At 44.6% G+C, this 24202-nt stretch overlaps 1 protein-coding gene across 1 annotated transcript in view; it reads right to left on the bottom strand.

Moving 5' to 3' along the window:
• Positions 1-1308: 1308 nt before the first annotated feature.
• Positions 1309-24202, bottom strand: part of LOC134586490 (squalene synthase-like) — a 31563-nt gene continuing 8669 nt past the window's right edge. The window contains exons 3-7 of the mRNA XM_063442032.1: positions 22980-23163; positions 5481-5609; positions 3925-4116; positions 3034-3210; positions 1309-1467 (exon numbers count right to left, since the gene is read on the bottom strand). Coding sequence (XP_063298102.1) covers positions 1309-1467; positions 3034-3210; positions 3925-4116; positions 5481-5609; positions 22980-23163 — 841 coding nt within the window. The remainder of the gene's footprint in view (positions 1468-3033; positions 3211-3924; positions 4117-5480; positions 5610-22979; positions 23164-24202) is intronic.

The following is a 24202-nucleotide window of genomic DNA, read 5'->3' as shown; positions in this document are numbered from 1 at the left end:
ATAGAAAATCAAGGTTGTTATCTTTAATTATGATGTTGATGGCCTCAGCGTTCTTAATTGCTGAGCGGGCATTCAATAGTGCACCCTTAAAAGACGGGCCATGATTGCTCTTTAGAGTATTATTAGTCTCGCTAAGGTTGCTGGCCAAATTAAGAATAGTTTTGACTTGGGAGCTTCCATAGCGAGATAATATTTTATTTTTCTTTAATTTGAGGGCAGTGCGAATACTTATTGGGCCATGAGTATTTAAAGCCTTTAAATAAGAAGCAGAATAATTCAGGTTACTCATGATGCTACAAGGTTTCAACAGCTGAGGCACAATCAATTATATATAACAATAACAGATAACGACAAGTTTTACCAATTGTCAGAGATATATGATCTTAACATTTAGCATAAAAATGATCGATAGCGATAAAGAATGCGCAGAGTAACACTTACAGTTTGGAGACTGGATGAAGTTTCAAGAATAACAGCGTTAAAAGAAATGAATAGGTAAACAATGGGGGGAGGATTAATAAAGATGGGGGGGAGGATTAATAAAGATGGGGGGGAGGATTAATAAAGATGGGGGGGAGGATTAATAAAAACAAAGTGAGAGATAGATAAGGATATTGTCGAGCCTACATTTAATAAGCAATAAAAGGAAAATATAAGACACCATAACCACTATATACAAGGTCAGATGACGAATGGCTTTAAAATAAGGATGACATTTATATGATTAATGCAGAATAGGAACTTCTGTATTAGCAATATGGTTAAGGGTGGAGGGGTGGAGGGGGCTAAGCGTGAGTGCCAAAACCTGGTTTTAATCACCCCTCTAAAATTGCTTTTAGCAAAAACCGTGAACAGTACCAGCAGTCTAAGGACCCGATAAGCACTAGATCAGAATTGCACTGACTATGGTATCTAGAATGACCTATTTGGGCTGGTTTTGTCATAAGTTCAAATGTATGCACCTTGCCCTGTGTTCTCCATGTCCTCCCGGACATCCCTTCACCTCAAGGAAAAGGAGAACTTGGTGTAGGTTCTGGAATGGAGGTACGTTTTAGCTAGTATAGAAAGGGTTTATCTGACCAAAAAAAAAAAGTGTTTTCTGAAAACAGTGCCTTTGGTTGGAGTAACCTTTAAGTATTCATTTTGACTTAGCTCATGGCAGGAAATTAGGCACAGAATCCTTTAACTACACAAAAAATGTTAAAAATGAGCACTTTAAACATATTACCAAAGTAACTTTAAACACCTGTCTGTGCTGCTTAGAAACATACAAAGAGTACAAGAAGGGATTTCTCTGAGTCACACAGGTCATACCTCTTCAGTATACTGGAACATGGTGGCTTTCACAGCTTCTATGTTTGTGGTATTCATCATTAGAGTCACTGCCTGACCCTTGCGGATTTTCACAACTCCTTTAAACACTTGCTGGTTGTTGTAGCATGCAGCTAGGGTGGCTATGGCCATTACCTGAGGGTGGAGGTTAGGAAGAAGGGTTAGAGAAGGATTGCATATAACTGGTTATTCCTAACATCAGTAGGGTTAAAGGCAAAACAGAACAGATACAACTCTTTGTCTCCACTGTTTAACACCTGCAAACATTAGGTAAATTAGAATGCGATATCAGCTCTTTATTGTCCAGTTAACACCGCTGATTAACTAACTTGAAGCAATCATGATGTCAGTCTTACGATACTTTTCAAAAGCACTTTTAGAATTCTCACTTAAAAAAGGCCCTATAACATACGTGAGATACTCGAGTTTCATTTGTCACAATCCTGCCGTGAGTTAGCAACGGTTTAATGGAACCATTGGAAACTAAGCAAATTCAACACACTTAAAATGTTACCATTAACCCATACCCCACAACAAGTCTTTTGGCATGAGTATAATAGAAGCAGACCCACTCACTACCTGAAAAGTCTGTTTGAACACCTTGCAGAAGAACACACACTATAATGTCCCATGGAACAATGACACGTCACCTATTATCATCAAATTCTTGGCTATCTAACTTTCAACCTACGATGTAATAAAAAACACTGCAAAGGTGCACATTTTGTGTTCAATATAGTGAATACAAACCTGTATCTTCTATAGTGTTCTCCTCTGTCTATAGTTTAAGGTCCCCTTTCCCAACAAACCTATATGAAAATTTAAATAAAAAACAGTTTCACTCGCTTTCCTTGGCCGAGATAGAGTCCTGCAGCCGCCCAATCTGCCTCTCTGACATCACACCGACTCTTGTCTTTCATGCAAATCAATGTTCCTACAGGAGCACTGGGAACGAAAAACTGCACTCTTCCAAGGAAACGGAGGTCATCTGTGAGAAACGAGATTGACTCCATTCTCACAGCAGAAGCACGTAGAAGTGTATTAAACTCTGAAACATAAGCATTGCCATATCTACTACACAGCAGTGTAGTTAAAGTTAAAGTAACAGGACCACTGCACCCACACCGCTTTATTGAAATGAAATGGCCTTTAGTTGTGCCTATTGAGATTGACATCTTGAGATAAACAAGGAAATCACAAGTTGGACCTATTTGTAAGAAAATAATGTTTTCTGACTTTGTTTTGTGAATTTTGGATTATGATCAATTTGAGAAGTTGTTGGCCAAATCGTGCCGAAAGCTAGTGATCAGTTAGTCACCACATTGTCGCATACCCCCTATTTGTACTTCCATTACTCACTGAAAATGTTGCCTGAAACAGCTTTAGACGTAGAGAAACAAATGCATGTCAACAATCTCAGAACATCTAAAGAATATATCACTTTATTTGTATTTGAAAACATTTTGCTCAGCAAGAAACTAGGTATATGCTGGTTTTCCCATCCCATTATATGATAGGTAGGCAAGCACATGACTTTATGATTGTAACTGGCCACTTACTTAAATATTCCTGTTTTGTATTAAAACAATGTTCCTATTCTAACACTAAGAGTTTTAGTTTGAGCCACACGCAGTCTATGGAGGAGCAGGTGAGCACTGGATGTCAGAAGGCCCTTATTACTGGATGATTTTTCTCGCTTACCTGAGGGATGGCACAGAAGTTGAAAACGCTCTGGTTTTTAAGCCGGGACAGGTAAGTTAACACGTCTGGAACGTGCTGCAAGGCATTGGTAATGAGTTCATTCAGACACTGCACGGCTGGCACAATGTTCTCTGGCTTTGCCAAATCAGAGAGCTTCTTCCCGTACTTACTCCACACCTGATGTAAAGGAGAGACAGTTGGTGTTCATAGGAAATCATCTTTCCACAGGCACGGAGTTCATGTAATAACTTTTCCCGTTTATCTGGCTGAGCAGCCATGTTGGGCCTTACTCTATCTGATCAACTGCGACTCAACCTAACTTGCTGCTACTGCAGTGTCTCCCATATAGCAATCACAATTAAAAGTGAAAACATTTTTTTAAATCAATATAGAAACAAGTGAAAATGTCCTATTCATGCAGTAATGTCCGCTAGCTGCAGGATTGTATGAAGGATCTGAGACAGTATCTTCTACAAACACAGGCATGCTGTCTGGCTTCACTCAATAGTGATCGCTATCAGTTAAAGGGAAACTTTGGGCACTAATGATAATGAGCTAAAAAGATTCAAAAATGTAATTACTGCTGCTATCATTTCTGAAAGCTCCTTTAATAGTTTTATGGAAACACCTATTAGATCAGATTGTGTGACTGCAGTTAGCTGAGGAAATCCTGGATGGCACAATATTGTTAAGGCACCCCATGCTGTTTTTCTCCCCACTGTCACCATGTTAACTTTGTATTTGTTTATTATTTAATAAAGAGAACATGATTCTGCAGACTGTGGCATTCTGTTTGTGTATTTTGTGTTTGCTTTTGCCGTCACACCAATTGCTAACATAAGGAATAGATTCATAGCCGATACATTGTGTCTGCCACAGGGAGGCACTGACCTCTCTTGGCCAGAACCCTTGGCCATTGAGTTGGTCTTCCAGGTAGTCACGGATGTTGTTTGTTTTCTGCAGGAAGAGTGTCGTGGAATTTGCAAGGTGTGTGTCCTGGCCCACTATCGGATCTTCCAGTTCTGATGCAGATAAAATACAAGACAAGGCAACTCCCAGCATACCACCAACACAGTGACAGTACTGAAGAGTTAAAATAGTAATACTTTGTATTTTGTACAATAAAAATAACTTGACATTGTGCTGATAAAGTTATTAGCAAATACATAGATTTCAATTGCATATACAAATTAATTTTTTTTTTACTATAACCGACTACAAACCCATTTTCCTGGCACTTTAGGATCATGGATTGCCTCCCTCCGTCGGGGCCCCCCTCCCTTGGCACTGAAGGGGTTAAAACCCCTTCAGCCATAATCCATGCAGGGTTAAAATTAGGGGGACCTGGCACCCAGACCACTTCATTGAGCTGAAGTGGTCTGGGTGCCTACAGTGGTCCTTTAAAAACTAGAAAACTGCTGCCATCTGACCCTATGTGATGCGTACGTCAACCTACAATTCCTAATATAAAACCACATGCAATGGATTGTGGGATGTCGCATGCACCAATCACCAGCCAGAGGCATGGCAATTGTATTCACAGGCATCCAGAGCTGCTGTCCATCTTGGTGGAGGAAGATGTGATTGTCAGGGAAGTATATATGATCCCATCACTACAATTTGTGTACTCGAAGGCGACCATGTTCTGTGGATAACAAGTCCACTTTATGGACAGAGGTAATTGTCCAAATTATAATTGAAGAGTATTTCTTTAAATAAATAATATAATAATATAATAATATATTTTTAAAGGTCAAAAATGACTTTCTTTTAATATCCTATATACTATTTTGAGACCTGAGTGGGGATTTACCAGAGGGCAAGCTATTGAGTTTCTCTAAGCTTCTGTCATATTCTCTGTTTTTGCTTAAATGCATTGACTTAGATACTTCCTAAATTAAAAGGGTAATCCAGATGTAACCCCTGGCTGACTTTCAGCAAGCTCCTCCATCAGTTTGGGGGTACTAAAAAATGGCCCTAGCTGACAAAGGGGAGACCTGAGGTATGCATTGATAACTGGTTCTCACTGGTTGGAGTAGGGATTTAACCCTGCTCACACTGTATTGCAGCAATATTTAAAAAGCTGAATGCACTGCTCAGTTTGAGAAATACCTACAGTTACCCTGTAAGTATTGGGCTGTTAAAAATGGCTGCAGCTGACAGAGAGGAGCACCAGATATCGATTGATACCTGGTACTACCTGGCGCGAGCAGAGATTTAATCCTTTTAGTTAGGACGTATCACTATGCCATAAAAGTTAGGACGTGTCAATATGCTATAAAAGTGATAAAGGAAGCACCAATACACCCTAACGTCATGAAGGTATTAATAATAGGGCCTTCAAAACAAAAGACAAAACTGAATAAATCGGGGTAAGTGTAATAACTATTGGAGATATTATCATGCAAGATACAAGGAAATTAATGGATCCATATACGTTATCATACTTTATCCCAGTCGTTCAGAGAATCAATCTCCTTTTCCAAGAAATCTGCTGTACCTACTCCCATCTTATTGCACATATCCACAATGATCTCTTGGTAAACCGCGGCTAAGTTACGAAACTCCAACGAGATCTAAAAAGAAAAAAAAAAGAAAACACATTACATAAAGCACAGGTTTTAACACATACAGGTCCATTTTACAGAGCGGGAGATCAACAACAAATAGTTTGGCGTAAATTACATGTAATACATATTAATATTTATGTCTGTTTTTCATTACATTTCATCCTGAGATCATATTAATAAAGACTTTTGAAAATGTTTCATGTAACCAGATCTCCATCTTAAGATGTTTTCAACTTCTGCAGGTCCTCAAATAAAAACACAAACATTATCTCTAAGTTAGTCTTTGAAGTTGAGAAGCCATGCAGATTTGCTCTTTAATGGGATTGATTGCTGAGGTACCCAGTGTATTTCTGTCACAGAAATTCACACATTCTTGTAGGACTTTATCAATGACTTCTCAAACTTGACAGAACATTCAAAGGATTTATTCTTGTTGAAAGCAGTTTGTTACCTTGAAGAAACAAGCTGGTACAAAAGCAGGTAACTATTGCATTCTCTTAATTGTGTCTCATTGCCGTATCTCATCATTGCATTCTCAATCGATGTTGTGTACTGTGACCTATTATAGACCTAACACTATGTGTTGTTTCCTTAACTTGTATGATGGTCATTTCTGTAGAATCCAAACTGGTTCTGAAGCCCATGGAGCAACGCAGTGGGGGAGTGGGCCTTGACAGGGCCAGAGAGTGGGCAGGTAAAGTTAAGGTCAAGGGGTGTGGAAAAAATTTATATTTAGTTTGAGGGGGAGGAGAGTAGGGATTTAAATAACGGCCATTTTAGTGAAGTGGCTATCTTAATCAAAGACCTCACTTACTTGTTACTTGTCCCTCCTACCCTCCCTTTATTTTGAAGCAGTTCCCGTTTGGACACAGCGGCGGGAATAGGGCGTGGGTTAAATAGGATTTAGGTGGAATAGAAAGGGGGTAGGCCAAGGTCTAGGCTGGAGTAGGCCGGAGGGGAAAAGTGGTTGGTAGGTTCTAGCTCATTGGTGGCTTCGAACTAGCCTTAGTGCTGGCCATTGCTCTGCACATGCAATCACTTCTAGTGGGCAAGGATGATGCGATAGTAAGATTTAATTCCATAAAGATTCAAATGTAATAATGGAGGGTTTTTGTTGTTTAGAATTTAATTAATTAATTAATTTGACTAATTTGCCTATTTGAAGTGGCTCTGTCACCTTAAACTTACGGAAATAAGACAAGACAAAGTATGAACTACTTTATCTTATGTATTTTTCCTACGCTTAACTATCTCGACAAAGGAAGTGGAGCTTGCCTTATATATATGTAACAAACCGTTTAGGCGATAATCCCCTTCCAGTTAGACAAGCAGCTACTGCAATAACCAATCTCCCGAACGGCAAACTGCACGAAGTCACCAACTCACGAATAGGAAACACACGAACACAGGAAGCAGCCAAACAGGAAAACCATATGAAAGGGTTACACTCCTGGCAGTCAGCATACAATCCAATTCCCCCAATAACGAGACGACACTTCGGTTTGAGGGTTAAGCAGAATCTGAATTCTGGCACATACAGTCTCTTTTATTCCCAATCCACAACCACAGTACAGCCCACAGGGTATTACAGAACAACCAATCAATCCGTACAATACACACAGACACTCCCACACAAAATCCTCCCCTCTGCCTGTGATATGATTACTGAACACAATGGGTAATCTCATTATCACAGGCAGAGGAATACCGTTTTTACACAATATTTATAACTTCTAAAATATACATGTCACAAACATAAACATACATTTTCATAATCAGCATGCGAGAAATAAACACATACTCAAAAATCAGGGCAATTGGTTCAGGGGTTAAAAAGTTATATGGAAGTCCTTTAGGACCGACCGCAAGCACATTTTCATGCCCAAAACAGTTCCATAGATTTGGGCTGTGCGGTCGGTCTATTTCAGGCTGAAAAAATGACTAAGTCCCATTCGAACGAGCGTTCGAATCTTCGAACGGGACTTAGTCTCTGCGGCTGCAAAATCACCGTGGGAGAAGGTAAGGCTTAGCGTGGTTCGCGGAACTGTGTAGCCGATTTCAGTTCCATGAATTTGGCTAGACATACCGCTGACCGCATGGAAGGAACCCAGATGGCCGCCGCCAAGTGTTCGTTTTTCGAATGGCGGCCACTTTGACTACTTCGGCACTTCGACGCCATTCGAAGTGCCAATTTAAAAGTACAAACCCTTTCTCTGGGAGTTAAAGGGCCAGCAGCAGCACACCAAAAATCCATTATGCCCAAAACTTGTAATTAAAGGGCCACATCTTCCCGGGCCATAGTCAGAAGGCAAGAGGCGGGCAAGCAGGCTTCTCCAGTGCACAGTGGCGAGGTTGGTTTCGCCACAATATCTAAAATAGATCAGAAATAAAGAAGAGAATAACAGATTGGGAAAGAGGAAGAAAAAAGGAAACAACAGTAGAAAGGTAACTTTGAGTTGCCAGAGCCCCTTTAATGACATGTAATCTTTCATATGTATATCTTGGGACCTGTGGCATGCAACGTAAATCTTAAAGGGACACTGCGAGCACCATAAACACTATGGCTTATAATGCTTGGCGCCATTGGGGGAAGTCGTTGTGGGTGACGTTTCAGTGAACACAGGACTCTCCAGCACTCAGACTACTCACTAAATTTGGAATATATTGAGGAAGTTTCCCTTTCTTATTATATATATATATGTTGGAAGGCCTTTTGGCCTGAATTTGTGGGAGGAGTTATGACCCTTTATAAACCCTACCCCCCTACTTACCTTTGCCGTTCAAGCTGTTTTGACTTCCATAGTTAATTGCACTTTCGGTCCGTTGTTCCCGCCAGTCTTGCCTCAAAAAAGCAGCAGTCTTCTGCAGCTCCTGCCATCCTCCTCCGGGCTCCTCCACCGGCTGCCCCATGGTATTCCCTACTCGTTACCCGACTATCGGGCTTCCGGTCACGAGACGGGCACGCACATGTAGGCATCAACGTGGGAAATAGCGTTCGGCTATTTCCCACATTCGGGCCTAAAAACGCGGGGATAGGCTCCCTATATATATATATATACTTACCTGTTCGTGTAATTCCGTCGTTCGTGTACTTCTGCGTTCGTGCAGAACATTTTAGCCGACCGCAGAGTACACACGCTTTTGTTCTTCTTTCGTTAAGAATTTTCCCGAACGCTTATACTCACCTTACGTTCGCCTGTTTCTCACTTTCGTTAGATGAAACACATACGAACGGCTTTGTCACTAGCATTTCGTTTAAAGAAAAATACATCTATCACATGCGGTCCTGTTATATTCCTCTTGCACGTTCGTTAGCCGAACACCTGAGGTTTTGAGCATTTTAAATTTTAATATTTAAGTATGTTCCTCAATGTATTATTCCATAACATGTGTTCACGGTTCTCCCTACGTTTTCCCTTACTCTAACATGGCATTATTCGCCACTCATTGTCACAATTAATTATGCATATACTCCCAGGGGTATTCTCTTAAAGAAACAGTGAACCCCTTTACAGTTTGTTTTTTTCCTCTCTCAATGGGCTGAGCCCCTTCAAACCTCTTAAATTTATCAAGCACCATGCTCACTTTTTTCAGTAGCTCTTATTTCTAAATCTATCTTTATATTGAAACACTATACTCAGGTTTCTTATTCTTACTAAATGTAAATGTTTTAGGTTGTACTACTCTTTCTTCAAGAAGAATCCAGGAAGTGGTTCCAGTATCCCGTGTCACGGTATCAGGTAAAAAAAGTTACAATTTTACGTTTCTCCTGAGGCCTCATTTCAGCTTCCACTGCCTTTTTTACAATTCCCTCCCAGAGTGGGTTCAAAACTTTAAACACACCAGGTTTAAACATGCCTCACTCTCCATGTTACTATCATATTAAGTGTTAATTCTGTTTAAATTTTTACATATCAATTACTTAGACCTGCACCATTGCGCAGATTCACTATGCCTTCAGCGACCTTCAGGATCCCTGGTTCCCGTCATTTCAGTAGCAGGTATCCTTAAATTTTACTCACTACAATTACGTCCTTATAAGGCCTCACTTCGCGTTCACATCTGTCACAAAATACTGCTCCGTTGTGGGAACCCAGGGGCTTGTCTCAAAAAATTTGGACCAACGTTCAGGTCCCTCTGATTACACAGGTGTTTACAATACGATTTTACTGTTACACACCATTCCATATGTTCTAAATTTTTACACTTGGCACACCAATGGCACGCCTCATGCCTACTAGCATCTTTCTTACCCCTAGGTTCCTGGACTGGACCTGTTCTTCACAGTCTATATAGACATATATATTGAAGTCGCACTGAGCATTGTCCAAATATACAGGACAAACACTCAAGGTCAGTATCTACATACGTTATATACTTCCTTCAAAAGACAAGCCCCCATCAGGGTAGAGAAGTGGCTTTCCGGATCAGGTGCTGGCCCTAGCTTCCCCTAATAATACTGCGGTCCACTAGGTCTACACCCCTACCTCATACACGGAGGTTCAGCCCCACGACCAAATTATAGCTAGCCACCTTGCTCGCCCTTCTTTAGGGCTACAGTTAGGGCTTCCCATGTCATGGCCACACGTTTTGAATCTCTTACAGTCACCGAGAGGCCAACATCCTGCCACCTCGTTCTGGTGGCCACAAAACCCCCTCGGGCCAAATAGGTAGAGCCTCTCACTGCCGCTTGGCAATAGCAGGGCCTCACCTGTCACTTGGTTCTAGTTATAATTCTTCGCTTCAGCATTATGTCACGATTCGGGGAACCCAACACGCTAACACACACACAGACACACACACAGAAAGTGTGCAGTACCGGTCCTTAGAGTGGCCGGGCTAAGCACACACAGAATAGTCAGGAGACAAGCCGAGTAAGGGGAACCAGAAAACAGAATAACGAGAAACAAGCCGAGGTCAAAGGGTAGGAGAAAGTCACAAAGTCAGTATAACAAGCCAGAGAGTACGTAACCAGAAATCACACGTTCAGAATCAATACTATAAAGCAAAGACCACAACAGGGCAGGGAGGAACAGGAAAGGTAAGTATTTAAACCATCAGGTTAATTCTGATTGGATAATTTCCAATCAGAATTAACAATCACACGTGGGAGATATCTAAACCTCCCACTGTGATTGAGGCACTGTGCCTTTAATGCCGGGTCAGGTGACTGACCCCGGCGTGACATATCTTGGGCAGTCTTCCAGCGTGCAGCGTCATGCATGCTGCCGCTGGGGGGCGTGGAGGAAGACGCGGGCGGCATCCGAGGCTGGAGGGATGCCGCTCGCCGAGACCAAGTGGAGAAGGAGACCGCGGACGACTGGAGGGTGAGTGCCGCGAGCGGACTGCAGCCTCCCCTTGCAGCCGCCCGCGGGGTCCTGACATTACCCCCCCCTCGAAGACCGCCCAGAGGGCGGGAAGCAGAAGGCTTCAAAGGAAACCGGGCATGAAAGGAGCGGACCAAAGAGGGAGCGTGCAGATCAGAGCACGAAACCCAAGATCGGTCCTCAGGGCCGTACCCCTTCCAATCCACCAGATATTGCAGCCGACCCCTAGAAACACGAGAGTCGAGAAGGGCAGCCACTTCGTACACATCACTGGGGACAGCGCGAGGGGAAACAGGCCGCCCGAGGGGACGAGAGAACCGGTTGCAAAGCAAGGGCTTCAAAAGCGAAACGTGAAACGTGTTCGGAATGCGCATGGAAGAAGGCAAGTCCAGGGAGTAGGAAACGGGGTTAACCCTACGTAACACCTTGTAGGGACCAAGGAACCTGGGAGCGAACTTCATCGAGGGAACCTTGAGGCGGAGGTTCCTGGAGGACAACCATACCCTATCACCCGGAACATAGGAAGGGGCCGCACCCCTATGGCGATCAGCAAACTTCTTCTGAGCAGCCGCTGAACGGGACAGCGCAACATGGACCTGATCCCACATCTTCCGCAAAGAGGCGAGGTGCTGGACCAAAGCGGGCATTCCCTTGTCGGAGAACGCACCGGGAAGGACGGAAGGCCGAAACCCATAAGCAACCTCAAAAGGACTTAAGCCAGTAGACGAATGAGACACCGTATTCCTGGCAAATTCAGCCCACGGAAGGAGGCGAGACCAGTCATCCTGGTGCGCATTAGTGAAGCAGCGCAAATACAATTCCACAGACTGATTAGCACGTTCGGCTGCACCATTAGATTGCGGGTGATAGGAGGAAGTAAACGACAAGGAGACCCCCATCTCAGCACAAAAACCCCTCCAAAACCGAGAGACAAATTGAGGACCCCTGTCAGATACTATATCTTGAGGTACCCCATGCAAGCGGAACACTTCCTTGGCAAACACCTGAGCAAGTTGAATCGCAGAAGGCAGTTTCCTAAGCGGAATAAAGTGCGCCATTTTAGAGAACCTATCCGTCACGGTTAATATCACTGTCTGACCATCGGAAGCAGGGCCGGACTGGGCATTAAAAGCAGCCCTGGAAAAAAATTTTTTACCAGCCCCATAATGCGTCGCGCCAGCATAGTGTGCAGATACAGAGTTAGAAAAGAGAACTTAAAATTAAAAATGATTACTCCAACGTAAAAAAAAGCACTCATATGGTTCAAAATAAACAAAAGTGCTGATTTATTTTAAGCAGATGTGCCTTTGCATGTAATCAATGTTTCAGTCCAACTACCATGACATATTAAGGAAAGCTTGGTAATGGGACTGAAATGGTGAATGTATGTTGGGCACAACTGTAAAAAAATTACGTTATCTTGTTTACTTTGAAGTCCTGTGGGTGCGCTCTTCACTTTTAAATATGTTATTGTGCTGGAGTGTGCACCTACCTAGCAACAAGACTGGGCCAATATCTGCTCATTACATATGGTACATATTAATGACATTTCTCTGTGTATTATGCATATATAAATGTACATTAATATATGTGTAAATATAATAGACATAATTATATATATATATATATATATATATATATATCTAATACACACATTAATATACATGTCATATACCAGTGGAGGATCCAGAGCCTGATCCCGGGAGGGGCACTTGTAGATTATTTAAAGAAAAAATCCATGCACAATAACCACTACTGCTCTGTGTAGTGGTTATGGTGCAAGGAGTGCCGGTGTTCTATCAGTCTGCTATACCTCGTCAGATTTCTATACCCTCGGCACTTCCGGGGAGGGGAAGCAGCTGGATCCTGTGCTGCACATGCGTGCTAGCACTCCTGCTACTCCTCCACAGCCAGGTCCTGGAAGGTAAGTAAAACTAGTGTTACACTTTCATTATATTTAGTGCATTCACTAAGCTTAGGCACACGGGACATTTAGGGTTAAGTGAGGGTTCAAATTAGGGTTAGGTAAGTGCTTCTAACCTCTCTCACTCTCTATTCTTACCCTAACCCTTGGGGTAAGGGTTAAAATAGAGTGTGAGAAATCCCTATTTAGTGATATTCCCCTATTGTGAAATATCACTCAATGTGAACAAGTCCCTAATCCTAACTCTAATTTGAACCCTAACATTAACCCTAAATGTCCCATGTCCTAAGCTTAGTGAATGCACTAACTATAATGAAAGTGTAAAACTAGTTTTACTTACCTTCCAGGACCTGGCTGTGGAGGAGTAGCAGGAGTGCTAGCACGCATGTGCAGCACAGGATCCAGCTGCTTCCCCTCCCCGGAAGTGACGAGGGTATAGAAATCTGACAGGTATAGCAGAATGATAGAACACCGGGACCCCCTCACAGAGTAAGTAGTCAAACCGTTTAAGAACAGTTTGACAACTTACCTGGGGTTTGCTGGGATATGGGGCTGTAGTAGGGTATAGGAGCAGTGGTACAATGTGTGAGGGGTGCAGTGTGTGTGAAAGGTTCAGTGTATGTGTGTGTGGGGGGTGTAGTGTGTGAATGTGTAGCGTGTGTGGGGAAATGTTTGTATGGGGGGGCTGTGAATGTGTGTGTGTGCATGGGGGCAGTGTGTATGGAGGCACTGTGTGTGTGTATGAGGCAATGTGTGAATGTGTATGGTGTGTGTGTGGGGGCAGTGTGTGTATGGGGGGCAGTGTGTGAATGTGTATGGTGTGTGTGTGGGCAGTGTGTATATGGGGGGCAGTGTGTGAATGTGTATGGTGTGTGTGTGGGGGCAGTGTGTCTATGGGGCTAGAGTTCACTCTCAACACTGCGACCACCAGGAACTCCAGGGCTAGAGTTCACTCTCGTGAGAGCCGGAGCAGTGCCGTGGTAACCGCGGCAACGCTTTGTGCTCGTGCGAGAAGGACGCAGAGGAGCTGCAGGCTGACCTCCCGGGTCCTTTCTCCCTCCCCTGCCGGCTCCACCCTTTCCCTTTGTCTCTCTCTCCCCCACATCTATCTTCCTCTCTGTCTCTCTCTCCCCCTGTCTCTTTTTCCTCCCTCCACCATCTCTCTTTCCCCCCTCTGTCTCTTTCCCCCATCCTTTCACTGTGCCCCTCTATTTTATTTGCCCCCTCCCCTTGTGTCTCTTTATGTCCCCTTCCCCTTGTGTCTCTTTATTTCCCCCCTCCCCTTGTGTCTCTTTATTTCCCCCCTCCCCTTGTCTCTCTTTATTTCCCCCCTCCCCTTGTGTCTCTTTATTTCCCCCCTCCCCTTGTGTCTCTTTATTTCCCTCCTCCCCTTGTGTCTCTTTATTTCCCTCCTCCCCTTGTGTCTCTTTATTTCCCTCCTCCCCTTGTGTCTCTTTATTTCCCCCCTCCCCTTGTGTCTCTTTATTTCCCCCCTCCCCTTGTGTCTCTTTATTCCCCCCCTTGTGTCTCTTTATTTCCCCCCCCCGTGTCTCTTTATTTCCCCCCCTTGTGTCTCTTTATTCCCCCCCCTTGTGTCTCTTTATTTCCCCCCCTTGTGTCTCTTTATTCCCCCCTTGTGTCTCTTTATTTCCCCCCTCCCCTTGTGTCTCTTTATTCCCCCCCATTGTCCTTGTGTCTCTTTATCCCCCCCTTGTGTCTCTTTATCCCCCCTTGTGTCTCTTTATCCCCCCCTTGTGTCTATTTATCCCCCCCTTGTGTCTCTTTATTCCCCCCCCTTGTGTCTCTTTATTCCCCCCCCTTGTGTCTCTTTATTCCCCCCCCTTGTGCCTCTTTATTTCCCCCCCCCTTGTGCCTCTTTATTTCCCCCCCTTGTGCCTCTTTATTTCCCCCCCCCTTGTGTCTCTTTATTTCCCCCCCCTTGTGTCTCTTTATTCCCCCCTCCCCCTCCCTTGTGTCTCTTTATTCCCCCCCCCTTGTGTCTCTTTATTCCCCCCCCTTGTGTCTCTTCATCCCCCCCCTTGTGTCTCTTTATTCCCCCCTCCCCTCCCTTCCCTTCCACTCCCCTCCCCTCCCATTTACCTGATTGAGTGGGGCTGGGGCCGGCCGCATTCCGCGCTGGAGCCGCCGGACCGGGTGGCAGCCTCGCCGGTCCGGCGGCACTCCTTTCACTAATGCAGACACGCTGGGGGCTGATGGAGGAGGGAGGAGCATGTCTCTGTACCATGCTCCCTCGCGGTTCCTGTGCTGGGAATTGTGGGAACCGCGAGGGAGCATGGTACAGAGACATGCTCCTCCCTCCTCCATCAGTCCCCAGCGTGTCTGCATTAGTGAAAGCAGTGCCGCCGGACCGGCGAGGCTGCCACCTGGTCCGGCGGCTCCAGCGCGGAATGCGGCCGCCGACCGGCCCCTTCAGAGTATGTGCCACCGGACCGGCCACCCGGTGGCACATACTTGTTCAGAGCAGCCCCCAGGTGCCGCGGCCCACCGGGAAAATTCCCGGTATCCCGGTGGGCCAGTCCGGCCCTGATCGGAAGGAGGAAGGTCTACAATAAAATCCATGGATAAGTGGGTCCATGGTTTCTTGGGTACCGATAGAGGCATCAGGAGACCCTGGGGTCTCACATTAGGGGACTTACACTGCGTACAGACCCGACAAGCCTGCACAAAATCCACTACGTCTCGCTTGAGTGAAGGCCACCAGAACTGTTGAAGGAGGCCCTTATAAGTCTTGGTAACCCCCGGATGACCAGCAGTTTTGGCGGTGTGAAATAAAGTTAACAACTTCTTTCTGTCATTCACTTTAACGTATAGTCTGCCAACAGGCGTCTCAGGGGGTGCTTGAGTTTGGTATGTCTTAATATTATCAAGAACAAGAGACGAAACAACCAAACGGGTAGCAGCTATTATCTGAGACGCAGGTACAATAGGTTCAGGGGTCGGGTTAACAGATTCTAGAGGTTCATACTGACGAGAGATAGCGTCAGCTTTGGCATTACGGCAACCAGGTCTATAGGTAATAACGTATTGGAAGCGTGAAAGAAATAGAGACCATCTAGCCTGCCGGGCGGACAACCTTCTAGCATCAGCTATATAGGAGAGGTTCTTATGATCTGTTATAACCATGATTTTGTGTTTAGAACCCTCCAATAAGTACCTCCATTCCTTAAAAGCTAACACAATAGCTAATAGTTCCCTGTTCCCAACATCGTAATTCTTTTCCGGATCAGATAACCTTTTTGAAAAGTAGCAACAGGGATGGAGGGGTTCGTCATACGATGACCTCTGTGACAGTACTGCTCCCACACCTGATTCAGAAGCGTCCACTTCCATAACAAAGGGAAGAGAAGGATCAGGGTGGCGTAGTACTGGAGCAGAGGCAAATGCCTTCTTGAGAGTGTCGAAGGCCTTAAGGGCTTCAGGAGTCCAAACCCTAGGGTGTAGACCTTTCTTAGTCAGCTTCGTTATAGGGGAGATAAGTGGTGAAAAGTTTCTTATAAATTTCCTGTAATAGTTGGCAAATCCTATAAAACGCTGGATAGCCTTAAGACCTTGGGGAAGCGGCCAGGATAGTATGGCTTCTAATTTAGCAGGATCCATACTGAAACCCTGTTCGGAAATAATATATCCTAGAAATTGCACCGAGCTCTGATCGAACAAACATTTTTCTAATTTACAATAAAGTCCGTTCTGTAATAACCTTTTAAGCACCATCCTAACATGATTATGATGTGTCTGTAAATCAGGGGAATATACAAGGATGTCGTCAAGGTACACCACGGCACAGACATGCAATAGATCCCTGAGGACATCGTTTATGAGGTCCTGAAACACAGCGGGAGCATTACACAGTCCAAAAGGCATGACTAGATACTCATAATGTCCGCTACGTGTATTGAATGCTGTTTTCCACTCATCATTCTCCTTTATACGAACAAGGTTATAAGCCCCCCTGAGGTCTAATTTAGTGAAGTATTTAGAACCTTTGACCCGGTCAAACAACTCCGTGATGAGGGGAATAGGGTAGGCGTTTTTAATCGTTATATTGTTCAGGCCCCTGTAGTCTATACAAGGCCGTAGGTCACCCTCCTTTTTGGCAACGAAAAAGAAACCAGCCCCAGCAGGAGAGGAGGACCTTCTGATAAAGCCTTTACTTAAGGCTTCCTGTATGTACTCCTCCATTACCTGGTTCTCTTTTTCAGAAAGAGGGTATACCTTACCCCTAGGCGGCATAGTACCAGGTAAGAGGTTTATGGCACAATCATATTCACGGTGCGGGGGTAGTTTATCTGCCTCCCTTTTTTCAAACACCTTAGCTAGGTCTGCATACACAGGAGGAACATAAACAGAAAGTGGTTTGGCTGTGGGTACATTAAGCAAGCCAACAGGACAAACACGAGTCATACATTCCCTTTGACAAGATTTCCCCCAGGAGAGAATCTCCAAACAACCCCAATCAATCATCGGATTGTGTTTAACCAACCAGGGGAAGCCCAAAACGATAGAGGCGGTAGGGGAGTTGATTATTTGAAAGGACAATCTTTCCTTGTGCAAGGCACCCACAGACATAACCAGTTCTTGGGTCTCATGGGTCACCAGAGGTTTCTCCAATGGTCTACCGTCTATGGCCTCCACGGCCAAGGGAGTAACCTTTTGGATCAGAGTCAACGATGTGGTTTTAGCAAAACTCTCATCCATAAGATTGTCAGCAGCCCCTGAATCTATCAAGGCTTTGGTAATCACGGCAGAATTTCCAACAAAAAGGGTGACCGTAATAAACGGTCTAGTAATGGGGACGTGAGGGGTAAACGACATAACACCCGAGGCCGACCCCTCTATAGGCCTTGGGTGCTGCAGTTTTCCCCGCAATTCAGGGCAGGTTCTTAGAAGATGTCCCCTTTTCCCACAGTAAAGGCATAACCCTTCCCTTCTTCGGTATGATTTTTTACCTCAGTTAACCCAGTAACACCCAATTGCAAGGTTTCAGGGGGAGGTTGGCTAGAAGGGGGTAATGCCAGTAACGCAGTACTGGGTAAAGCAGGTAACATCTGTGTATACATACGCCTCTGACTACGTCTCTCTCTAATACGATTATCAATACGGATGATATAATCTATAAGATTGTCCAGAAGGACAGGCAATTCCCTGGACGCTATTTCGTCCAGGATGTAAGCGACCAAACCCTCCTGAAAGGCTGTAACGAGGGCATCATTATTCCATACCACCTCAGCTGCTAGAGTGCGGAATTCGATAGTGTAATCCGCTACAGATCTGTTAACCTGTCGGACCCTAAGCAGAGCTTTGCCAGCAGAAGCAACCCTACCGGGTTGATCAAACGTGCGTTTGAAAGCTGTCAGAAAATCTGCGAAGGACATAGGAGACGTATTCTCCCACATGGGGTTGGCCCATGCTAAAGCTCTCCCAGACAAGTGGTTTATCAAAAAGGCAATTTTAGTTCTGTCAGTGGGATAGGAACGTGGATTCATTACCAAATGGATGTCAATTTGATTGAGGAAACCACGACACAAAGCTGGGTCACCACTATAGCGCTGTGGCGGTGTCATATGGACTACATGAGCAGAAACGGGTACTGGAGTGGCAATGGGTTCGGGCACAGCAGCAGCCACCTCCTGGACGGCAGGCTGCAAGTGTGCAGTACGAGCCAGTATGGTCTGTAAGGCTTGAGCAAACTGAACCATACGGTGGTCCAAGCCATCCATTCTAGCCTCCTGATTAACTAAAAGCTGGGGTATGTCAGCAGGTTCCATTATGGCCCTGTTGTAATGTCACGATTCGGGGAACCCAACACGCTAACACACACACAGACACACACACAGAAAGTGTGCAGTACCGGTCCTTAGAGTGGCCGGGCTAAGCACACACAGAATAGTCAGGAGACAAGCCGAGTAAGGGGAACCAGAAAACAGAATAACGAGAAACAAGCCGAGGTCAAAGGGTAGGAGAAAGTCACAAAGTCAGTATAACAAGCCAGAGAGTACGTAACCAGAAATCACACGTTCAGAATCAATACTATAAAGCAAAGACCACAACAGGGCAGGGAGGAACAGGAAAGGTAAGTATTTAAACCATCAGGTTAATTCTGATTGGATAATTTCCAATCAGAATTAACAATCACACGTGGGAGATATCTAAACCTCCCACTGTGATTGAGGCACTGTGCCTTTAATGCCGGGTCAGGTGACTGACCCCGGCGTGACATATCTTGGGCAGTCTTCCAGCGTGCAGCGTCATTCATGCTGCCGCTGGGGGGCGTGGAGGAAGACGCGGGCGGCATCCGAGGCTGGAGGGATGCCGCTCGCCGAGACCACGTGGAGAAGGGGACCGCGGACGGCTGGAGGGTGAGTGCCGCGAGCGGACTGCAGCCTCCCCTTGCAGCCACCCGCGGGGTCCTGACACATTAGGTAGCAGGCCAGTTCTCTGGAGGTCTCATCCCACCTCCACTATATCTTACTTATCCATCTCATTATTCCTTTCAGGATGTCTCAAAAACCAATCATCGATCCCCCATCAGACGATGTACCCAGCATGCCAGCCAGGCCTGGGTCTTCGGTGGAATCCCTCACTCCTTCTACTCCAAGATCCCTAAGATATTGGACCATTCCAAAAATATCGTCTGAGCTCAGGCTCAGGGGGATCCCCTTTCCAGCCACCGCCAGAAAGGCTGCAGGCGCCTGAGGGCAACGACCCAAGGCCCGGCACAAGTTCACAGTTGGCTACTCTGATTCCACCCAGGAAACTCTGGCGGCTATACTGGCCAATCTGCAATCCATTAATAGCAGGTTGCTGAAGGTGGAATAAGCCATACGACTTAACAGCCCCAGCAGTCCCTACCATGGTAACCTCGACCGCTCTGACTGCCATACCCCTCATCTCCCCTCCCCCACCAAACACTACCACTCCCACTGCCCACGCCTCACCAGCCCACTCTGTCCCGGCTTCCATCAAGAAAGATATTCTTGATGGAAAGGACATCAATTTAATGTCCCTCCTCATAGCCTCCCAAGACGTCCTAGAAAATAGAGCATATAACTACGGGAACATTTCGGCTGTCTTAAGAGCTAGAGACCCATGTTTGATTAAAAAAACTCACCATCCCACAGTTTGTTATCGCGTTTGGCACTTATCGCGACGTTATCTGCACGGTGTACCCACATAGGAGAGAAGATTTTGATTTATATATGCACAAGGTGGTTGATTTGGGCATCAAGTATGGAGGGTCCTCACTTTACGATTACCACAAATCAGTTTCGGCTAAGTCAGTTACTCATCTGACACAAGTCAATATTAGAATCGATTGGTGTCAGATAGATACTGAGTTATTCTGCCGTTTGCTGGTTTGAGGCCCCTGTCTTGTGCCTCTTGTGGTTCCACTTTACACTCCACAGATCTATGCCCTGGGGACGCAGACCCTTCCACTTCCACTTTCTCACCCCACCACCCCCTCACCCCGCTCCCAAGACAGGAAGGTGTCCAGAGAGACAAGCTGGGCAGACCCATCACATTCTTGGGTAAGGTGCAGGTGTGCAAACACAGGCGTATGCAGCTGCAGCACATGCAGGTTGTTGCACATCTGCTCCATATGCTTTAGAGCCCACACCAAGACCATGTGCCCGACCCATCTGACACCTAACAAATAAGCTGGTTCATCACGCATCAAATCATATGACGACACCACGTCCAGACTATGTCCCATCCCGTTTGCAACCTAACCCGTCACGGGAGGCTGCTTGCTCCAAGTAATAAAAGTTGTTATTTGACATTTCGGATCTTTTTCCTTTTCCTCCAGATCCTGGAGTAGTTTCTGTCATACCAATGTATAATTTTGTTGTAATTTGCCTACATTCTACTATTTCAGCATGTAGGGATACATGGCTAAGCAAGATAGACATATCTTACACCTCATTTACTACACCCCCTCTACTCAACTGCTAACACTCTTTCATTCTCTTAAATTTTAGATCTCCGGCCAGGCTCCCGCCGGCCCACCTCCAATCAGCCGGGACACATCGTTCCTCCAGCTAACCCTGCTTTAAACAAACTATTACTCCACGCACAAACACTCACGCACCACGCACTGTCTCCCAACACCACTATCTCTTACGCTAGGGCACTGACTATCTTTAACAAATTCACAGCCGAGTTTTGCTTAAAAGGTGACCTTTCCATAAAAACCATGGTGGCTTTTGCCTCCTTTTGCCATTTACACCTAAAACTTTCACATAATACCATCAAACTCTACCTTACCGGAGTACAACACCACATCCTCACTAACTTCTCTAACCACGCTCCTTTTCTTTCTTCCTACCCCATTAAGAAAATCCTCAAAGGTATTTTCAAGGTCACAGTCCCTCCTAGCACGACTAGGCTACCAATAGACGGTCCAATATTCTGGCTCCTTAGCGACCTATTGGACAAATCCCCGTTTGACCATAATACTAATTTAGTCATGAAATCTGCCATCTTTTTGGCTTTCTACGGTTTCCTCAGACCTAGAGAGTTCACCGTGATATGTCAAGGAGACACAGTACGATGCCTCAAACTTTCTCACTTAAAGAAAGTAGACGACCATTTTGTACTCTCTTTGCCTTCTACCAAAACTAATCACTCTGCCTATCCCACTATCATTCCCCTCTTCCCTACCGAGAATTTGTGGTGCCCTGTTCATTTTCTGGATATGCTCCTGGTTTCTCACCTCACGCACTCACCAGATACTCCACTACTTCTACTCCAAGGACACCCACTCACCACAGCTAAATTTATGTCACACATCAGAATTCTATTGTCTAGGCTAGGCTACAACCCAGCTTCCTTCTCTGGTCACTCATTTAGCATCGGCGCAGCATCATCAGCTTCAAGCACTAACACTCCGGTACACGTCATTAAGAGGCTGGGACGCTGGAAATCCTCAATGTACAACTCCTACATCCCTCGACCAGAAAGGGAGCTCAGACAGGCTTTCAGAAATCTCGCAGTTTAAACTTGCAATAAAGTGTGTTTACTTTGAATTCCTTTTTTCCCCTCTTTTTACAGGCCTACTCGTACGTTGGTTTTGGCACACCTCAACCAAATTTGCTTCTCCTCTACATGCCATTAACATAATAGAGATTCCGAGCACAAATATATATTTGCAGGTAAGTAGGACTATTGCAGTGCTGTCGATATGTTTGCCGTGTACCTCCAAAGTCAGCTCACATTATATTTAAACATGCATTGGGTTCATACCATCACATTATATTTAAACATGCATTAGGTTCATACCATCACATTATATTTAAACATGCATTAGGTCCGTACCATCACATTATATTTAAACATGCATTAGATTCCTACCATCACATTATATTTAAACATGCATTAGGTCCATACCATCACATTATATTTAAACATGCATTAGGTCCATACCATCACATTATATTTAAACATGCATTAGGTTCATACCATCACATTATATTTAAACATGCATTAGGTTCATACCATCACATTATATCTAAACATGCATTAGGTTCCTACCATCACATTATATTTAAACATGCATTAGGTTCCTACCATCACATTATATTTAAACCTGCATTAGGTTCCTACCATCACATTATATTTAAACCTGCATTAGGTCCATACCATCACATTTTATTTAAACATGCATTAGGTCAATACCATCACATTATATTTAAACATGCATTTGGTTCATACCATCACATTATATTTAAACATGCATTAGGTCCGTACCATCACATTATATTTAAACCTGCATTAGGTCCGTACCATCACATTATATTTAAACATGCATTAGATTCCTACCATCACATTATATTTAAACATGCATTAGGTTCATACCATCACATTATATTTAAACCTGCATTAGGTCCGTACCATCACATTATATTTAAACCTGCATTAGGTCCATACCATCACATTATATTTAAACATGCGTTAGGTCCGTACCATCACATTATATTTAAACATGCGTTAGGTTTATACCATCACATTATATTTAAACAGGCATTAGGTTTATACCATCACATTATATTTAAACATGCATTAGGTCCATACCATCACATTATATTTAAACATGCATTAGGTCCGTACCATTGGAAAATTCTCCAGCACCTGTCGGTGTTTCGCTTTGCTTTTGGTGAATTTCCATTCGGGGTCATACAGGTAGGTGTGTAAATTCTGTAAAATTAGGATCTTTGTTTCCAAGTTGATGGTCATGTCATCTTCCACCGTGTCCAGAGCCCGGGTAATTAGATATGTAATACAAACTGTGTTTCTTGGGAGAATAAAAACACATCATTTAAATTAATTGTAAAATTGTACCCATAACAAGACTAAGAATAACTGTAGTTTAATAGTGTACTTCCTATTTCTTCACTAAACAACTGAAGTGTACTTCCTATATCTTCCCTAAACGTTAAGCCTGCCACTCTAAGGTCCATTAATACCACTTTCTACCGCTCCTACGGGGCTTTTATATTATATATTGACCTTGCTGAGAATTGACTCTGTTCCTAACAGTGTATCACCGATATCCTATTAAGAAAGACCCTTGCTTTAATATGAAATTGGTAGATTACAGCTACATACATACTTTTGACAACAAACTACGACAATCACTCTAGGCAGCTGCAAAATAAAATGAGTGCCCCAATTTTGGCCTTGATTAGGCAGCACCATGGATTGAGGAGGCAGGAACACACCTGGTGGGCACCAAACCTACTTTAAAGGGGCACTATAGTCACCAGAACAACTACAGCTTAATGTAAGTATAATCATTCCCTACAGGCATTTTCATGCATACACTGTCCTTGCCAATTTCAGACAATCCAAGGCTTTCTCTATAGGAAAGTATTGGATTGGCTAAAAATCCTAAATTCTGATTATGTCAGCGAGGCGCATCTGCATGAGGGAGGCAGATTGGGGGCGTGCCAGCGCGGCAGACCTGCATGGTGCTGGAAATAAGTTAAGAAGGGGGGGGGGAGCCACCTAAATGGTTTTAACACTATAAGGTCAGGAATACATGTTTGTGTTCTTTTTTAGGGTCGACCGATCCCAAAATAAATTGTTGTGGGCAGTGGGCCCACACACTATGGGGACCTATAGGGTGGCCCATCCACTTAGGGCCACCCGGTGGGCCTGTATAGAAAGGGGCCCGGTCGGGCGCTGTGGCGCTTTAACAGCCTAACTGGGCCACTTGCTTTTCGGGTGCCGACTGGGAGGAAGTGAAAGCCTCGCGTCACTTTCGCCCACAGAAACAAGAGCTGCGCAGGAGGAAGGAGGACAGGCTGTTCCGGAGGGGGCCAGGCCGTGAG

This window comes from Pelobates fuscus, chromosome 2 (genome assembly GCF_036172605.1).
Source record: "Pelobates fuscus isolate aPelFus1 chromosome 2, aPelFus1.pri, whole genome shotgun sequence".
Lineage (NCBI taxonomy): Eukaryota > Metazoa > Chordata > Amphibia > Anura > Pelobatidae > Pelobates > Pelobates fuscus.
Note: the sequence above shows the minus strand (reverse complement) of the source record. Positions and strands in the feature narration are given on the sequence as shown.